The sequence below is a fragment of the Thermobia domestica genome, chromosome 2, assembly GCF_964235325.1.
Source record: "Thermobia domestica chromosome 2, izTheDome1.hap1.1, whole genome shotgun sequence".
NCBI lineage: Eukaryota > Metazoa > Arthropoda > Insecta > Zygentoma > Lepismatidae > Thermobia > Thermobia domestica.
Genome location: NC_137455.1, coordinates 152,498,472 through 152,519,541, shown reverse-complemented (window position 1 = coordinate 152,519,541; position 21,070 = coordinate 152,498,472). Strand labels below are relative to the sequence as shown.

At 38.2% G+C, this 21,070-nt stretch overlaps 2 protein-coding genes across 3 annotated transcripts in view; one reads left to right on the top strand and one right to left on the bottom strand.

Annotated features, from left to right (window-relative positions):
* The window catches only part of Hmgcr (HMG coenzyme A reductase), a 514,078-nt gene that overhangs the window by 407,162 nt on the left and 85,846 nt on the right, over positions 1-21,070 (bottom strand). The gene's annotated exons all lie outside the window — the stretch shown is intronic.
* LOC145679218 (uncharacterized) lies at positions 9,756-10,100 on the top strand. Its single transcript, XM_081749806.1, has one exon. It carries the CDS (start codon positions 9,756-9,758, stop codon positions 10,098-10,100), a length of 345 nt encoding a protein of 114 aa, XP_081605932.1.

The following is a 21,070-nucleotide window of genomic DNA, read 5'->3' as shown; positions in this document are numbered from 1 at the left end:
CAGTGCACTGCAGAAAACAATCCACTAAATCAAAAAGCTACTTCAAGCGGAAATAAGTAACATATAGCGACACTCACGCAGAAAGTATGGCACTCCAGAATAGTTTCATATAAATGATAAACGTCAGTTTAATCCACCCCCTATCAAATTGACCTACTTCTGTCCTTGATCCCCTGTGGGCTTGCATAGTTGCATACAGATAGACGAATCGAGTACATTCCTGGAATCGAACGGAGGAAACGGAACTAAATTGTAATTTTCTTCAGCATAGGAGGATTTTTTTTCCAGGGGAGATTTTGTTCTAGATAAGCCTACATATTTAGTATGTTCGATATAACATTCATAGATAACGTTTTCCAATGCATCTTGCATCTTGTAAAACAAAAACATAGGTAATTTCGGCTGTAGCCTGTTGTGTTGATTAAATCAGATCATACTGTTATACAAGATATTCTTCTTTATGCATTCCTTTCCCTCTTTCAACAAACACCCCTCCCCCTTCCAAATTACGTACTATGATCTTGCAGGAGCCAAGAAAGACAATCAACACAGAAGGAAAATGCTTAGGAGAAACCTAATCCCTATTAATGATTGATGGAAGGAGTCTTGCAAACTATTATTTTTCTATATTTTCCCCTCGGGGGAGACTTAACAGAAGATCGAAAAAACAAGGTTATTTGCTCTTTGTGTGTGTGGATGTGTGCGCACGAGGTATATGGCCTTCTTTTGGTTTCTTTCTCTTTTTTTTTTCACTTTTGTTGCCATAATTTTAACATCTATTTAAATTTCTCAAAATTGAAACAGGCTGAGATCAAGCTATAATAATAATAATAATAATAATAATAATAATAATAATAATAATAATAATAATAATTTCTACAAAGGCAACATTGCGGCTGCCTATTCACTCAGTATACAATCGTTCTATGGAACAAATACCAGACAAGACAGAGTACATATTTTTATTATGATCTATAAGGTAAAACAGTATGCAACCACAAGAATAGAAATTTTCTTGTTCTGTTTGTACATTTTCATTTCTTTCTGTAGTTGTGTTGTAGTTTTTATTTACTTTAATTTTATTTACAATCTTTGTTATGCTTGAAAATGCCTACTTCTACGATTATGATGGATATTTATACTGTACGTACTGGGTTGCATAATTAACAGGATAAGCACTGGAGAACTATCCTAGATTCATAATTTCTTCGTATCTCCATTTTGTTCATTTCCGCCAAGTTGATTTTTTAAAAATTATGACTTCATATATGCTAAGACATATTCTCTATCAAAACGAATCCAACGACCCCTTTGTTTAAATCGTTTAAGTAAGTTTCAGCTGTAGAAGATAACATACATACATACATACATGTTAATATACATACATACATGTGTGAAACTCACTTTACGCGTTGCCGTAGTTGGATAATTCAAACAAGATCCGAATTTCCCTTGCTGAGAATTTATGTAAATAGCAAGCCACTATATTTGTGGTACCTCACAGCCATTTTGATTATTCCATTCTTCATTATATATTCTTATGATGTGAAAAAAAGAAAATAACAAAAAACTTGAAGTAAACAAAAAATCCAAATACAGGAAAAGAAACAAGAATACACAACGCCTTGCCACTCACTCACTGTAGCTAGATTGAAGAAACCTATCAACAAGCCGGCTCCGTCTTTGCCGGCTGCGTGTGCATCTACGCATAATAAAACATTGCCGCCGACAAAACCGGAGCCGGAGCCGGCACCGACATGTCGGCGGCTAGTCCGGCTGCATTTGCCGGAGCCGGGAGTTCCACCGGCTTTTTTGCCGGGTCGGAAAGCGTGTGCCAGCTACCATTTGATTACACTGCCGCCGACTCCATCGCCGGCATTGTCGGACCCGGATCCGGCATTGCCGGGGACGTGTGCAAACGCTGTTATTCTAATACAATAATAATAGTAGGTTATTTACAATATGTATTAATATTAATAATGTCGTACAATACGTTTTTGAGGAAATATCGTTTTGATGTGCCATACTGAGTCATGTATAACTCCTGCCTCGCCCCTAGTAAAAGAAGGTTGCGAGACACTGCTCTATGCTACAGTATTTTCCTTTACTTTATTCATATCTATCCTACCTCCCACACCACTCTATGCTGCCGGGGCCGGTGGCATTGTCCTATAATCCAGCAGCTCTCTTGCAGGCAAGGTAGCGTAGTTTGGAACAGTTTATACAGTTAGGGTTAACCTTGCATAATGCTTAGTGCACCGTCAACCACACCATATTGAAGCCCCACTCGTGGTTCGGAGCCCACGTTTGCAGTAGGTTCCATCCTTCATAATGTCGGTGTTGGCTAAGGACGCAAAACGAAATTCAACCACTCCATAGTATGCTTCCCCACTCGCGCAAATCCAGGAAAGGATGAGAGGGACATGACCCTTTCCATTCTTGGAACTGAGGGACTGTCCCCCCTATCCGATTTGAAATAGGTTTTTTTTTTTTGGGGGGGAGAGGTGATTTTGTGTCCGATTGCCACAAAGGAAGTGAGATGAAATTGCTCTTCCTTGGCTTGTTTCGTTTTTAAAAGACAATCGTATTATTATATCATTATAAAACAAGTGACTTAAAATGTTAATGTGGATCATTGTGGATGCCTAAGTAGAAACATTCCAATTATAAATATGCATGTATTCAGATTTCAGAATGTGTTCACGGCACTGATTTGTAATACTGATATGTACACTACTTCATCTACATCGCCTGACATAGAGTATAATATACAACAGTTTCACCTCAGAAATCACATTCATCTACCGTAATATGAGTTATCTCATACCCTCGAGAATAAGCTTCAAATGTGCCCGCCTCCCAATTTTGAAGACAACTCTACTCCCCTAATCTTACACTGAATTCTTTCTCAACTTCATAAATATCTTGAACATCGCTTGAAAAAAATGGGAACGGTCCTACCCGTCCCCCCTCTCAATGTTGAAGACAGATTTGCGCTACCCTATCCTACTCTATGCTCTTTTGTACTATATTATTATTTCCAAAAACACTAGTCATTATTTTTACGCTGAAAAGTCTCACCAATTCTTAGTAATAGTTTCATGTTGGGTAACTATGCTTAATATACACGCCTTTGAGTACTTAAATAAATACGCACTATTATATGTCGTTTTAACAGACAATTATTGCAAACAAGAAAACAATAATTAGCAAGGCTTGGAAAAAGGGAAGTATAACTTGGCCCCGCTTCACGTATAATATTGGCGACTTCAACTTATACATAATTAAAACATTAAATTTGACAAATTAAAAGAAAGCGAATATGTAATAATATTAGAGGCGCTTATCAGCTAGTCATTAGCTGGAAGTTGTTCATTAGTGTGAAGTCGTCATATGTGATCTAGCTCCATAATCAGAAGCCTCTCAGACTGAATCTCGAAGTGTGACGATCTGTTTTTCCTGATTTTCCTCAATTTTACAAAGCTGATACAGAAATGGCATTTTATTCACCACAGGACTGTTTCCTTAACCTCGCTGCAAAATTAACGTCGGAAAGATCGCAACAAATAAATTCTGTGTTTATTAATTTATTGGATGTTCCTACGTTTACAATCTTTACGATAGTATAAGAGTAAAAATGTAAAATATTTATTTTAAGAATACACATGAGGAATAAAAATTAAATGAAAGAAGCTCACTCCTCTATTTATAGATGCTAATACTCTTTGCAATGAGTACGATAAAAATAAAGTGAAAAAAATTAACGAAGACTATTTACTTTCTTTTACTTTTGATAAAAGCACATTGTTACTGTTATATCCATTACTTTAAAAATACGAAGAATTAATTACCTTCAAAATTTGTCAATGGGAAATATTTTTATATATTCATGATTAACACTGGGACAAAATGTCTTAATAGCTAGGATCGTATTAACATACTCTTGCACCCTATACTCTATTTCAGGAACCTTTACTCCCTAAAAAGTAATATAGTTTCAAATACAGGCCCTATTTCTAATTACCGATTTTGAAGGTACTGTTTTAATTCATTAAGAAACTATTGTATTTTGATCAAGTCTTTAGACTTTGTTGAAACTTTCAACGACCAACTTGTCGATAAGAATCCAGCACTTAGTCGCGACTAAACAATCTCATTTTTTAATATATATTTATACGGTAGAATCACGCGAAAAGGGAAAAGCATATTATAATCTATAATGCAGAAACATTTACATGGAAAATTTCTAGTACGAGTAATTAGTTTGTTCTAATCTATATAAGGTGCCATGAATGGAAAGCTCTATTTCAAAATTTCCCGTCGTAGCTACCGAGGGACCGTTGACTCATCACTTTCTCTTTTTCCCCTCAGGATTTACAGTGGTGCTGTCTGACTAAAAACAAAGGTGCCGCTAGCGGGCAACAAGGAAGAACATTTGGGGGACAAGGGTATGATACACTTCCTTCATGTCGTATTGAATGAGATTGTCAATAACAGTCATATCCTGCTTACTAGTCGTCCAACGTGTTTCGTCCAGCATGAAAACGCCAAAAAAAAAAAAAAAAAAAATCTTACTGTTTTGTCTGGTACACATTTCTTACCGTATACAATTTGCATGCTCCGGTAAATATCCGCTGGATGAATACTTTCAGCGTAAAGAAATTGTTACACCCCGCTGTTCTCCCAAATTCACTTCCGTTAACGGCACCTTCATTCCTCAGTCATATAGTACCACACTGCACTTGGAGGAAGAGAAAGTGATATACAACGGTTAGGTGGGAGCCAATGCGTATGCGCTGATGCCCGACCACTGCCATGTCATATACACATCATACAAAGGAACTACCTCAAGTAACACGTATGTCCGGATATTTTGATGCACCTTTTCATTTGATGGTACCTTATATAACAAATATAAGGAGGGAGAAGGACCCAAATATGTTCCTCTAAGCTCCAGTCTATACAGGCGTTAATCTGGGTCTGGTAGTTGTTTCCAACAATAACTACGATCAAAAACATCGCTAGTACGATACCAGCTGTTGAAATTAGGATAGTAGCTAGTTCTGTTAGAAGGAAGTTAGCTAGTAACTCCATGTACTGTCAAACCGTAAATGGATCCTTTGAACTGCCTTAGTATCTGCATGATTAGAAAAGATCTTATAGTGGGTGTGCTTGCCATTTCTCTTCAGAGCAGCTCACAAATCTATCCTTCAAATTTATCCTATACTCCTGCTGAGGTAGACACCATAATCTGAATATCCATGATGCAGACTGTTTTCCTGAAAAGATAGTTTTCCCCCTTATGTTTCTGATTAAATTCCCTAAAACAGATTAACTACTTTAGTGTGTTTTCCAGGACTTTTATCTTAGAACTCTCCAGAATTCTTAATTAAGTATAATAGAAAACTACAAATAAATTACTGTAAAACATATTGATTCGAAAAGTACTATAATCCCATACCTGATCAAATTATACCTTACTCTCCACTCGTACATTGAAGCAAAGAAGTAATTCTTGTGAGACCTAGCAATATAGCCTTCTCATCTTATTAAATATGCACTTAGTGGCCAAGTGGCTAATACACTTGGTTTTCGTGTTCTGTTCTCGGTGGGTATTTGCCTCGGATAAAATTCCGAGCAGTGATTCGAATCCAAGCAGTAAATCCCATTTCAGATAGAAAATTATAAAAGCAAATCAACAGGTTTCACTGTACTTCAATTATATTTCCAAATTATTACAAAGCTTGGAAATGTATGCTTTCCTTAATATACCACGTTTGTTTGTGAGATTTTGACTATTTTTTCTTCAGACACCCGGACAGCTTGCTTTTCTTTTTTGAAGAAGTTTTACTTATGGTAGGTTCACTGCACTGGTCCTTCCACACTATAGACTTTCTTCCCGAAACACATACGTCTGAATTGTTAGGTGACTCTGAGACAGAACAAACAATTGAACTTTTACCTCTTTCTGAGAATGATGTCGAGGAGGTGACTTCATCGACATTTAGATCGATGTTTGCTACTCTATTTGCTAGACTATCACTTTTCCGTTCAACTCTAACACCTGAGAATGATTTTGCTGGAAAACTTATTTTTATATAATCCTCTGTATTCTTTTCACTTCCATCATTTCTATTACTACTGTCCGGCAGCAATGATTTAGCGAGAAGTGATCCTGCAGCTGCGGCTGCAGCAGAACTTACATTCGCAGCTGTAGACGAAAGATTAGCTGCAGTTGATGTCACTTCGGAGAGAGGACCTGAAGCCTGCCATATTGTGCCTGCAGCGTTTTTTATTAATGACGCATAATTTGGAGCAATTGGTTTTGAATCATCAACATCTGGTATTCCTTCTTTTCCTTGTCGATTACTACCTACATTGTACTTCTGTTTAATTAAATCAGCTACTGAACAAGATTGTGATATGGCATCAGCTGCTCTACTTGCTAAAGAATTAAGCCACGTATCATTTGAGTTTGTAATTCCATCATCAATCCCTTTTTTATCTTCACTTAGTCTAGCATTTTCATGATTGCATCGTTTGGATGGGAGACTACTTGAACATGAAGAAATTTGTAAGTTTGCAGAATTCATCAAGACTTCCGCTACTTCTGTTAGAGATGAATACATACTATCTCTTATTTTCAAAATCTTTTCAACTGTATCATCACAAGAACAAGATTTTCTGTACATTTGAGTGAACTTTCTAACACGATCCTTTTTAAATTGTCCTTGAGAAGAACAACGGCATGGTGTAAATCTCTTCTTGAGTCTGCTTAAGATATCACGTACGTCCGGAAAATAAATATGTTCCGGATCAGGTGTTTGTAATAAACCCAGTCCTGTATCACTATTAAGACATGGTATATATGGTTTTCTACTTTTGCCTGTTCCTTCTAGTACTTTCGGCAGTATACAGGGACAATTCTGAGTAAGTGCATATTTTGGTGTAGACTTCCCAAGAAATGACGAAAACATATAACACGGGCATTTCTGTACAGGGAAACATTTTCCTCTAGAATCCTTTAATGGTGATGAAATCCTGCACAAACACATATGTAAAGCTGAATTAGCAGTGCAACTACTTTCATCACCTTGTAATACCGGTAAAGACTGCTGACCAGAATTTTCTTTATGACAAAAGGTAAGACAATTACATTTGAATGGATGAGAATTAGTTTCAACAAACTGAGTATCTGATAAACTAACTTGAATGCACTTTGACTTGAATTTTGACGGCAACGGCGAAGTTGGATCAGCTGCGGAATTAATTTGGGTGTTTTTTGATTTAATTTGTGAATGGTACGCAACTGGATCAGACGATCTTAACTGCTTATCAGTGACATGATGCATGCAATGCTCTGGAACAAAAATGGAAGGAGGAGAAGTATACACTCCTTGCTGCTGAAAGGGTGAGACAATACACCATGGCCACTGAGGATATTTGGGTGCAACTGTTGGTATTACGCCACAAGTCTGGGAAATTGTAGGATGCATAATATAAGCAGGAAAGGGAGTGTAATCTCCACTAGACGATGATATGCTTCCATCTGACTCTTCGGAACTACTCTCACTAGACATATCAACGACCACCCGAAGCGCAACTAGAATGAATTAATTCAATGTTCTTGGTCAAGTAGATAGCATAAAGATGAATTCTGTACTTCTTGAGGATTTAGAAAATATTTTACACCAAATTTAGAATTCTTTCTATTTTCATTCAAAAACACCTATAAAGATTCCACACCACATTTCCCTGAAATAGTAAAAATAATACAATAATTACGTTTAATACTGACCCTAAGGTTTTGAAAGTACACTTGTTAACTAAAACATTAAAATATTCTAAAATAAATTAAATACTAATCATTACTAATTATGTGTACTTAAAGACGAAATAGCAGTTGTGTCTTCCACTTTATATGTAGCCTTCCTCGAGGTTTCGTGGCTAGAGAACTCAATTTTACCTCTTCAAACCGTATTGGAAGTACAACCCAACCGATATAAAACCAAGGGCTTTTCCTTTAGTAGTAAGATCTTCTCTTCACTACTTCGTTGGCACATAATGGTATAATGCATAATCACCAGGAAAAAGCGTAGAGATCCTAAAGCTTACAGCTTTATGTTGGGTTGTTATCGGCTGGTATTGCAGAGTATGTCAATGTCCCATTTCCAACCGTTGTTGTTTACGATATAAAACTTCAGCTATTTTATTACCTATTATAACAGTGAGTCATAAATGCGCTATTAGTTTTTCAGTAAAACGCATATGACTTCGATCCACTTGGTTTCCTTTCACCAGTAACCATCAAGGCGAATGTGGTTCTAGAGTTGTTGTGGAAGGAAAACTTGATGGGATGAAAACCTCCCTAGTTCAATATGCATGGAGTGGAAGGAATACTGCAAAGAACTGTCCCTATTAGAGGAAGCAAAATTTGAGCGGTGTATCGTGCCTCCCAACACTCAAAAATGTCAAATAATTGGCTTCTCAGATACCAGCGAGCAGGCTTATGCTGCAGTGGTGTATTTGCGGGCCGAGCTTTCAAACGGAACGGTCAGTGTGCAACTAATTGCTGCAAAAACAATGGTGGCTCCAATTAATACTGTTCATCTAGCTCGATTGGAGTTGTGTGCTGCATTGTTGTTCGCGAAGTTGCTCAACGCAATCTCAAATGAAGGGTAAGGGGGGAAAAGAAGGAATGTCACAAAACTGCATTTTCGAGAAAACTGCGATTTAATATTGAAAACCGCGTAAGAAGAATAGGGTTAGTTACATCTTTTCCCCCTTTTTACATGGACACTTTTACATCTACGTATGCATGGCATATACAGTCAAATAGTACCAAGAGTCATCAACAGATAGGACAAAGCACCCGAAAAAGCACATACACGGACATTCCTTCCTTTTTCTCCTTACCCTTCAAATGCCCTTGTGTTTGAGTTGCAAGAGGTAAAGGCATTTACCAATCCACAAGTAGTGTTGGCATGGATTACTTCTTCCCCTGACAAATGGAAAACATTTGTGGCGAATTGTGTCGCGGAAATACAAGAAACAGCTCGTGCAGCGGAATGGGGGGTTTGTAGACGGCTTGCTAAACCCTGCTGATTGTGCCTCCAGGGGTGTGAACCCCAGTGAATTAGTGTCATTCATTGTGGTGAAACGGTCCCAACTGATTGCATGACAGTGTTGCCAACGACTGCGAAAGACCCTATATATGACAAGGTGATGAAAGAAAAGAAAAAGTGTGTCAGTGCTATGTATGCAGCTACAGTGGATGGTATCACTAGCCGTTATTTATCTCTGCTCAAAGTGAAACGCGTTGTAGCCTGGTATCGTCGCTTTATCTACAACTGCAGAAATCCCCTCCAGAAGCTTCAAGGCGCATTAACAGCAGAAGAGCTGGAAGGTTCTTTAAAGTGTTTAGTGAAACAAGTTCAAAAGCAAGCATTTCCTGAGGAACTGGAATGTTTGAAAAATGGCCAACCCCTCCCACCCAAGAGTCGTGTTTCGTGTCAAATTCCTTTCATTGATGGTAATGGGCTTTTGCGTGTTCGGGAAGACTGTAAAATGGAAAAATCACCATAGACAAAAAATATCCGGTTTTATTACCAAAACAACACAAGCTTACAGAGCTTTTAATTCAAAGGAAGCACCTCAAATACGCTCCACGGGGGTCCTCAACTAGTTTTGTCCATTCTTCGCCAAAGATTCTGGGTGGTTGGTGCCAGAAATTTAATAAGAAGCATCATTCGAAAATGTGTCATCGGTTCGAGGCCAGACCAGAAACTCAAATTATGGGACCGTTACCCCCGGCTCGTCTAAATCCTAGTAGATGCTTTTCTCACACAGGTTTACACCATGCGGGACCGTTCCTATTGAAAAACAGTCATGGGCGAAGCCGAATAAAATACAAAGCATACATCGGTCTTTTCGTATGTTTTGCGACTAAAGCAATACACCTCGAGCTAGTGTCTGACGCAAGCAGTGCGTCATTTTTAGCGGCGTTAAAACGCTTTGTATCTCGGAGAGGGCTTCCTAGTGATATGTATAGTGATTGCGGCAAGAATTTCGTAGGAGCCATAAGGAGCTCAGAGACCTGATCCAACACAGTGTGCATACGGAGGGAAACCAGCGGACTTCGTCCTAGTGAGCGAAAAGGACATAAGATGGCATTTCAATCCCCCCCTATGCCTCTCATTTTGGTGGTTTGTGGGAGGCTGGAGTACGTAGTGTGAAACATCATCTTAAAAGAATTGTGGGTAATGCAACTCTGAGCTGTGAGGAGATAAATACTATCTTGACCCAGCTTGAAGTGATTTTGAATTCACGTCCGCTTATTCCCCTATCTGAAGAACCTAATGACCTATCTGTGCAGACACCGGCACATTTCCTTATAGGAGAACCGATGCTTGCTGTTCCGACAATATTTCACCTTGTCGAAAATGTTCCATGTGAAGAGATGGCAATTAGTGCAGCAAATGGTACAACACTGTTGGTAGTGCTGGTCTCAAGAGCATTTATCCCGCCTACAGCAGAAGCCAAAGTTTGGTACCCGGCGTGACAACCTCAAAGGAGGAGACATGGTGCTGTTAAAGGAGCCTCACCTCCCTCCCCTTCAGTGGAGGCTGGATCGTATCAAAGACATCCAGAGTGATAGCGATGGACTTGTGCGAGCTGTCACCGTAAGAACAGCTGCTGGAGATTTAAGGCGCTCCATTGCGAAGCTGTCTCATTTGCCGTTTGATGCAAATGGTTAGATATACTAGTGCATTCAAATATCAAATTTTCATATCTCGTGTTTATGATACTCTTATTCATATCTCGTGTCTTTATTTTCATTTTTCTTTTTTTTTCATATTGTGCTTACAGTATTTCTTTCATTTAGTGTTTCGATTTTCTTTACTTGTTAATTTTGTAGATTTGATAGTGTTTTCTATTTTGTAGCATTACATATCTCATAATATTTAAGGGGGGGCTATGTTCGGATCGATCGCCCTTCCTTGAAGATCTGGTCCTTAAATAGTATTTTATCCATCCCGCAGAGGGCTCCGGGGTTCACTTTTGTCAAGCCTCGGAATTTCCTTCTTTTTGGGCGGACAAGTGTATGTTTGAAAAAGAGCCGTTAGACCAGTTGCTTTTGTGTGTCATGTCTCTATGATGTGAGCGTGTAATCGTCGTTGTGCCTGCAGTGTATAGTGGACAATACCGCTTCCATAGTTCCGTCAAATGGGGTGAATAGAAACACATTTTTGGCTATATGAGAATATAAGTCTGGTAATGTTAAAGATTTCGCGTATCAGATTATTCCAAAAGAAAGGTCTTAATATGCTAATGAATTTCAGTAAACGTCATATTAATTTATCAACTCCACTTTTCTTCACCTTGATTTTTCTTAATGTTTCTATTCACCCCTACCCATGGGGTGAATAGAAACAATTACTTTATTTTCATTGTTGTTTCTTTTATACTATTGGAAAGGTAAAAAAGAAACAGCGTATTTGTTGAAACGAACGATTTAATTGATACCTGCAAGATATTAGTTCAATAAGACCAGTATTACATAAGTTACAAACTTATAAAACAATACAATGCACAATATAGGTATAAACGACCATATAGTTTTGATGATATTTGAATAAGATTTAAACCACTGAAATCATCAGGGAAACTTATCATGAGTTGAGTTGATTTTGAGGTTTATGTCCCGTTCAGCAGCGAGGCTATATGAGACGTGGACCTACTGATTAACGTAGAATCAGAACTACATGAGCTCCCGCCGGGAATCGAACCCGGGTCTCCCACGCCAAAGGCGCGTACGCTAACCGCTTAGCCACGAAGGGGCCCGAAAGTTATCATATACTTAAAGTGTGCTGACGAACTCCTAATAAAACCCAACAGTTTCGTTCTGAAAATTTCATTGTTTATGTGCTCTCTTATAAAACACTCCCACATATGCATCATGTTCCCATTTTTGCACTTGGGTGCTGAATAGTCTCATCGAGTTTTAGCTTCTCATTTTACCACAACAAAATCACCAGCTTTAGAAAACCATCATCTAGTTCGTGATCGTCTGGAATGTTGTCTTTCTCCTCTTCCGACAATACAAAAGTAGGTTGAGTTTCGTTGTGATTTGATGAAAATGTATCATTTTCAGAAAACAAACCAAAACTCTTACCAGAAACATCTATTCGTACTCTCTTCTTCCCTTATTTAATTTTTTCATCTTCTCTCATGCTCCTGAGAAGATCCATAAGGGAACGGTTTACAGTCTGAGATGACTTTTGCTGTTCTGTTTCTTCTCGTTCATTGTCTTTTTTTAGCAACATCCTCAGTATTTGGTCTCGACAAAGGGGAAAAATTCCACACTTTTCAAATCCAGCCCTGATATTTTCCTCCTTCAGTTTCACACTTTTTTTTTTTCAGAAGACTTGGAAATTTGTTCTTAGAGATGGTTGATACATTCTTATCAGGTCCTTTTTTCTGCTCCTCAAGAATTTTCCACTCCTTGAGGAATTTCAAGAATTTCCCAAGAAGTGTTTCTATTCACCCCACTAATTAAAAATCATAACAATAACCCAGTAAAGTTAAATTTTGATTAAAAATAATTTACAAAAGGAAAACTTTTACTATGAACGTCAGTAAATGAAACAACAAACTACAAAATAGGCATATGCTCAAATGCAACAAATATGAAAATGTCATACTTACCAAGAAAGTTTAAGGAGCGCTAAAATACCGTGTAAGATTTCAGTAACACATTAATGCTACTGCCGTCTACCTCAGTGTTCCCAACTCAGTAAAACATTTTGTCTCTGCCCTGGACACTTTAGCCGTATAAGACTATGTTAAGAAATTTCAGTTTTCTTGATTAATTTATCGTCCAGATAAATCCAAAACTAATCTGGGAGTTTTGTTTCTATTCACCCCCATGTTTCTATTCACCCCATTTGACGGTTTAAATTTAATGTGTTTTACTTAAGTTCCTACAGTTACAGTTATTTTTTTTTGATCCAGTTAATTACATTATTAAATAGTATATGCAGTTAATAAAAACTTTAATTTTAATAAATGTGTATAGCAAACTACATTTGCTTGGTACGTACACAGACTGACTTCAGGAGAACTGTATAAATTCAGTGTGGACGTATGACATAAAAGCTACAGTGCATAAAATATTAAACAACTTGTGCTAGGTAGCCACTAGAAAACACGAATGCTATGCAACCGAGTCAAAGCAGGAGCACAGAAGAGGGGTCCGAGCGGTAGCGAGGGGGTGCATTCCTAGGGAACAGGCGCATCAGCGACGGAGGGTACATGCATACACGAGGATAGTGGAAGAGCACACTAATACATACAATACTCTCACTATCATTTAAAATTCATTTCAATATGCTGTGCACTGACAGTAATTACTTATATTTACACTTTCATTCCCCCGCGAAAAATGTTTCACATCATATATTATCTATAAATTTTCATGATACACATATGGTGGGCTAGTTATCTACCTCTGCCATATATTGTATTTATTGTCATGTTTCTCAGCGCTCTGATCTTGTGGTATTTAACTAACCTTAATCCCTCTAATGATGCAGATGTAAGCGAAGTGGAAGTAAGAAAATTTTTGGAAGACAAACTTGCAACAAGTGCCTGAAAATTGCCGTAGATTTTGAAAAATACCAAATGCTACAACCTTTTACGTTATTCGCTCTACGCTTTACAACACTACCTCGGAAATTATTATTTTTAAAGGTAAATCGCAGCGCCTGTGATTTTTAACTAACAAATTCCACCAAAACAAAAATAATTATATACTATATACGAAATATAAAGGGTTCACTCGAGCAGACGGTTCTACCACATAGAAAATTTATAGGCAAAATACGATGTAAAACATTTTTCGCGAAGGAATGGAAGTGTGAATATAAGTAATTACTGTCAGTGCGTAGCATATTGAAATGAATTTTGAGTTATAGTGAAAGTATTGTATATGTAAGTGTGCTTTTCCATGTTTATGCGAATACCCTCCGTCGCTGACGCGCCTGCTCGCTACGGATGCACCCCCTCGCTCGCTACCGCTCGGGGCCCCTGCTCTGACTGTCACATGGCATTGTGCTTTAGAGGCCACCTAGCACAAGTTGTTTCATATTTTATTCACTGTAGTTTTTACGTCATACGTCCACATTGAATTTGTACAGAGCCCTCCTGAAGTGAATCTGCATGTAGTAATGGAGCTCCCCATTTAGTGCATGGTCTTTAAAAAGAAATACAAAGCTCTACCGTACCTTGAAAATGTATGAAATATGTCAAAATTTGGTAAAATCGTCTGCTCGAGTAATGCCAATAAATCTTCAATTTTGTAAAACCGTCTTCTAAAGCGAACGTAAACCTATCTACAAATATACTTTTTTTAAATTACAGAATATCGATAAATAATGTGCGACTGGTGTGACAGATAGGCTTTTTGTTCCTTTTAATAGTGAGTGGGGATTATTTTATGCAGTAATTGCTATCATTACAAATATTTAACGTAGGTAAAGTAGGCCTACTCCCTTTGTCAAGGTACAACACAAGACTTGTACATTATATAATTTTGGCAAAATTTCCAATGTAACTCATAACATATAGTTCAATATATAAGCAAACTTAACAATAGTTTGACAATTCTCTAGGTAGTGGCCTTTTGACAGTGTAAATACAATGCATATGCCTATTCACTCAATATTATTACAAGTACACAACCATATTATATTACTGACTGTTACAGTGCAAAAGAAGAAGAAAATAACTTATCTTTGACATATTATGAAATTCCAAAGAACGTTGATTTTTTCGTCGTATATTTTTTCTAGGAGCACAGTCAATCACCAATAAAACAGACATAAATTACTATGAAGAAATAACTTGTTTTCCATTTCCCATATGACGGATCGATTCGATATATGCGAGTTCGATACCATCAAAGATCTCGCATCGGGACACCTCTACGTCTTTATATTATCTCGATGCTCGGGATACACACGATTCAGGTATTTCCGCACATCATCTAAGAAATGGGACAGGCTCCGTCATATTGGAACCAGATGCACTAACAAAGTTCTAGTGGAATCTCCGAGAGTTCTGGTAAAATGTTTTCCAATAAGTAACGATAAAACTCTCCATTTAATCGAGCTGCAACAAGATATGGACCAATGAGCTAACAACCCAAAGTACCACCCCAGATATCCACTGTGAACGTGTATTGGCGACCACTATGGATTATAGCGTGTGCATGTTCCCCGTCCCATATATGACTATTCCGGCTATTCAACACATCTTTTGTAAAGCACGCTTCATTACTAAAGTATATCTGCGTTGGAAATACACGATTATGCTCATGCATTTGATGAAAATATTCACAGGAGTTCGCAGGTGGACCGTAATCATTGTCTGACAGAGGATGCACTTTCATTAAATGATATGCACTTAACTGCTATACTTGTAATTTTGCCATATAGTGACATGATTTGTTCCTCGCACTCGCGCAACAGCTCTTGCGCTTACTGACGGTTCATGTGCTACTGCTTCTAGTACATCCTCTTCCAAATCAAGAGTCGTGAGAGTTTGCAGAACACCGGTGTCGCGCACATCCGGTAGCACAGACCCAGTTCGGTGTAGCCGAACAAAGAAATTCGCAAACATGGATTGATGAGGGGTTTGTCTCGCGGGGTATCTTGCTTGATATAATCTGGTTGCCGCTCCCCACATCCACTAGCTTCACTACACGAAAACAATATCCGCTAGATCCTCAATTTGATAGTTGGTCATTTTGTTCCTACCACTCAACAGTCCTGTGGTTGAATAATAGGCTAAGTGAACCAGGGGCGGATACAGGGGGGACGATCGCCCCCCCAGAAGAAAGAACTTTCCTATTTTATATATATAAATAAAACCCATCCCAAAGTTTGGAGCCCTTAAAAGTAGTAGTATGACAACCTCCCCCCCTCCAGAAGTTGGTCCTGGATCCGCCCCTGGAGTGAACACAACTGACAGGGTTGAAAATAGAACGTAATCGAAAACCTACTGCTGACATCACGCGAATATTGGACGTATGAATTCAATGCCGCACAAAGTATATTACTCTTGTACTTGAAATATTTTATGTGGCTGTGTATGTTCATATGCATGGCTATTACATGTTATGGCAACACTGAAATGCAAAAGTTGTTACACTTAATCATCAGTCATTTCTGTATGCCCTATGACAGGTGCATTCAATATGACCAATATGGTGAAGGAAGAGGCCATCTACTATCTCGATTTTCGAATGCTGGTTACAGCACTAGCTATGTTATGGTTTTATAATCTTTCTCAGTGCCCATACCATTACAAATTACCCATACCCATATCGTCCGTTTCGAACCAGTTGTAACCTACTAGAAATCGCACCCGCAATGCTTTTGATTACGAGGTACCGCATGATATTATTCATCCCTTGTGACCAATGTGAATGCACAAGTAAAAAACCAGTCTTCAATGTAGTTGCAATTTGTTTTCGCTGTGATAATCTCATACGTTCATATATCAAAGAGGGCAGGGGAGATGAAGGGAGGGGGATTACTTTCAGTGTAGATTGTACTATTGTTCCTAGATATGTCCGTGTGCTCTTCCATGGAACTGTGTACTTGCTGGTTTTGATCGTTTCAGATGCGTTCAATGGCGCTCCCACCAGCGGTCGAAGTGAGACGGTATGCCATACCGCCTCTGGTTTTTCAGTGATGAAGGCATACCGCATCTGGTTTTTCAGTTGACGACACATACCGTCACTGGAGAGCTGTTGCTAAATAGCTTTAATAAATCTATTTTTGTACACAGTACTTGACGAATAGCTTTGCACGTAAAAAGATTTTATTTCTTATGTAGAAATATTTTTTTTTTTAATGAGATCTAGTTTATATTTTGATGTGCCTTATTGAATTGTTTCATTCTTATATGTGTCTTCTTGCCTGAATGCGTAATATCGTGTTTTGAGCATGGGGTTGTTAGGGGTTATCTGCTAAGAGGGACGGATCTTTCGGGGGGTTGGAATACCCCTTAGTCGAGTGGAGTGTCCAGGGGTTTTCCCGCAGAAGTTAATATAAAAACTCGGTTTTTGAGCATTTTCGTGTATAATTCTCTATAATCTAACATAAGGGGATATTTTTTTTTAGAAAGTTATTGGTGATAAATCAGATTCCCTCCCTCTTCCCCCCCTCCGTAATTACAGAAAAGCTCTCCAATAGTCTTCAGTCATTATATAATAGAAATACAATATTTTAGGCAAAATACCCTCACTGTATTTTAACATTTAGATAGCCAGTATGTCGAGTCAAAATCGTAATAAAACATACCGCCTCTGCTTTTTTCCCCACTTCGTACACTGGCTCCCACCATACCATGCAACACCATATGTCCTCTTTCCTATTACTACCTATTACCTGACCCACATGGCCAAGAAACTTTTCATATCGGTCACCGACATGCACGTGTGTCTTTCCAGAAGTGTTCATGGGTTTCCTCGTGGTTTTCCCATTGTCTAGTTTATTCTCATTCCCTCAACTCTTCATATTTCTTTAATCATCCACCTCCTTTAGCCTAAGAGCAAGGGCGCCGATTTCTCTGTATTTTTTTTGGGGGGGGGCATTCAAATGCAGAAAGAATACATGAGAATTTTAAGACAAATTGAATTCAAATTATGCCAAATATTGTATATTCATAACAGGGGTGTAGCCAACAGGTTTGTGTAGGAGGGGCCCGTCGTTCTTGAGGGGGGCCAGCTACAATGTACAAAGCCAAAAAAAAAGTGTTGTTGCTAGTGTTTGTGAGGCCTGAAAGAAAGGAAAATTTGGTTTCCTTCTGGAAAACTAAAGACACTATTTTAGCTTCTTTTTCTTAATAATAATAATAATAATAATAATAATAATAATAATATTATTATTATTACCATCCATAAATTACGTATATCTATCTATATATATAAAAGAGAACGTACAAATCCTTTGTCCGCTCATCACGCTAATACGGCTGAACCAATTTCTTTTATTTTTGGGGGGTTATTAGGATTTGGACCCTAGATGGTTTTTATCATATCACTTTAATTTTCAATTACCAGTGTCTTGAGATAATTGACCATTCAGGTGTCCATTACGTACAAATCCTTTGTTAGTTCATCATAGGTATAAAAATAAACGTATGTATATGCAACCCGCATGACCGTGTCACTCGGCGGGTTAACATAAATGACAGGCGTTATAATGGTTTTTATCATATCACTTGAAAGCGAAAAAGTAAAAATTATCTAAGTAACAAAGTTTATTGCGTTCGGGGGTGACCGCAGCGAAGCGGGGCGGGTTAACATAAATGACAGGCGATATAATGTTAACATTTACTGCAATCTTCTATGGTTTTTATCATATCACTTGAAAGCGAAAAAGTAAAAATTATCTAAGTAACAAAGTTTATTGCGTTCCGGGGTGACCGCAGCGAAGCGGGGTGAACGCTGCTAGTTCAAGATAATTTTTATTATGCTTAATCAAGAACTACTGCCTGGGACCAAACGCTATACTTTTGTGCATAACTATAAAGGTAACCAAGAAAGTTCTGCCCCTTTTCGTGGAGGTGTGTGTTCAATTGGACCTCACACCGTGAGTTGAATGCGAGTGGAGATAAGGCGAACGTCAGTTGTTGGTGTGGATATATCCAACATACTACCTGGTTGTGGCAATTCAGATACACAGTGAACTTACATAAAGACAGAGGGAACATGGGACATTCACAGTGCGTCATAAGAGTATATATGCTGAACGAGTTTAAATGGAGGTCAAACGCCGCTGTAGTGGGACAAAAGATATGCCAGGCCTTTGGTGAGGGTGTCGTGATGACGCGGACAGTGCAGCGATGGTTTAACAAGTTTAAGGACGATGACGAAACACCCGAAAACACCACGTACCAGAAGACCAACACACGTACAAAGAGGAACTGGGACTACAATTCAGTGTGTGGAGAAACCATTCGGCAGCACATCCATCAACTTGGGAACCACTGCAAGTTGGGTCGATGGGACTCACATGTTTTGACTCCGGGCCAGAAGGCAACGCGGCAGTCGCCTGTTTTTATTTACTGTTTCGGAGCCATTTCTGGACAGGACGTTGACATGTGATAAAAAAAATGGGTCCTATACGAAGCTCCACGGCGCCGTCATAATTGGTTTGCATCCCATGAACCGATTTCAAAACAGCCGAAACCAGCACTGTACCAGAAGAAGCTTCTTCTGTGTGTTTGGTGCATCGTGCATCGGGAACTGCTACCAGCTGGTCAGAGTATCAATGCAACTGTGTAGTGTCAACAGTTGAGCTGTGCTCAAGAAAAATCTCAAAACTCTAGAGCCATCACTTCTGAATTGCAAATGGGTCCTCGTTTACGGGACAACGCTAGTCCCAAGTGGCTAGGATTACTCAGGACACCTTTCTCCACCTTGGATGGGAAACAATATTGCAACCACTATATTCCCCGTGTATTACACCGTCCGATTATAACCTGTTCCATTCTTTGGACAATCACCTTAGAGGACGCCAGTTCAAATCCCTAGTAAAAGTCCAAAATGCAGCTGATACCTTCTTCGTTTCATGGCCCACCAAGTTCTACCGCGATGGATTCCATGATCTTCCAGAACTTTTTCAGAAGGTCGTCGATGCTGATGGGGACTAGTTTTGATCTTCCAGGTTAGGTGACATACCGATGTTCGAAGGTGGTGGGTGAAAATGCAACAGAACTTTTCTTGCTTACCTTTATATTTAAATTTAAGACCTTGTATACAGAACCTATCTACACAAGATTGATTTTCTTTGAAATTTCACTTAATTTCTTTACGGTTTCCTGACAAAAATACTTACCGGTATTTATTATTCTGACTAAAAAAGAACATAATTATTTTATTACACTGAGTAGAAATAAAACAGAGAGCGAATGAAATCCAAATTGAATAAAAACATTTTTTCTCACCAAATTTTCCATCCTCTATGTCTTTTAAAACACTTGTTGAAGCATATAGAAATATACTGTACTTACAAATCAGTTTAGTACCTTTGATTTATGGCTGTATTTGTAGTACCTTGTTAAAACGTTTGTCTTCAAACTGTCATATATAAATCGCAGTAAATTGTGTTACCTGCTGTCACAAAAAAGTAATCTATTTTTCAATCGGTATAAGGAAGAGATACTATACTATTTTTAAATCGGTATGGAAAAACAATATTTCTCCATACTATTTTACCGTAAATTATTAATTGTCAATAAAATTTGTTACTTTTAAATGAATGAAGCGAGATAATTTTACTATGATATTTTAAAAGCTGATCATTTGGGGGGGGGCAGGAAACTATTTGGGGGCCTGGCCCCGATGGGCCCCCCTTGGCTACACCCCTGATTCATAAATAAAGTGTGGGGCTTACATGAGATTTGGGGGGCCCGGGCCTCCTCGCCTCACAGGATCGGCGCCCTTCCCTAACAGGTAACACCGTAGAATGTTACTTCGTTTAAAACAAATCTGTGAGGATACGTCAGACCTACTAACAGTGCTCTAGTCCTAAAATTTTCAGAGAGTATAAGCTAGTTTGTTATTACTGCTTTATACTCTAAAAGCATTTCATGCTATTTTCTTGATGACACTTCTTACTTAAATAACACCATTAATAACATGAATGAGTGTAAGTATGAGTAATGAGTGTATTAGTCCAATCTTTAAGAGTGGAGAAAAAAATAAAATTGAAAATTACCGACCGATATCAATAATTTGTGCTCCAGCCAAGGTATTAGAATATATACTCTATATACGTATTTTTAATCACGTTAAGTCTTTTATTTATCAGAACCAACATGGATTTTTTACAGGTAGATCAACTGTTACAAATCTGATTAATTTTGTTGAAGATGTACAGGATGCATTGCATAAACAAAATAGAATGGATACTATATACTTTGACTTTTCAAAGGCATTTGACAAAATTAATCATGATATTTTATTGAATAAATTGTCAAATTTTGGTTTGAGTTG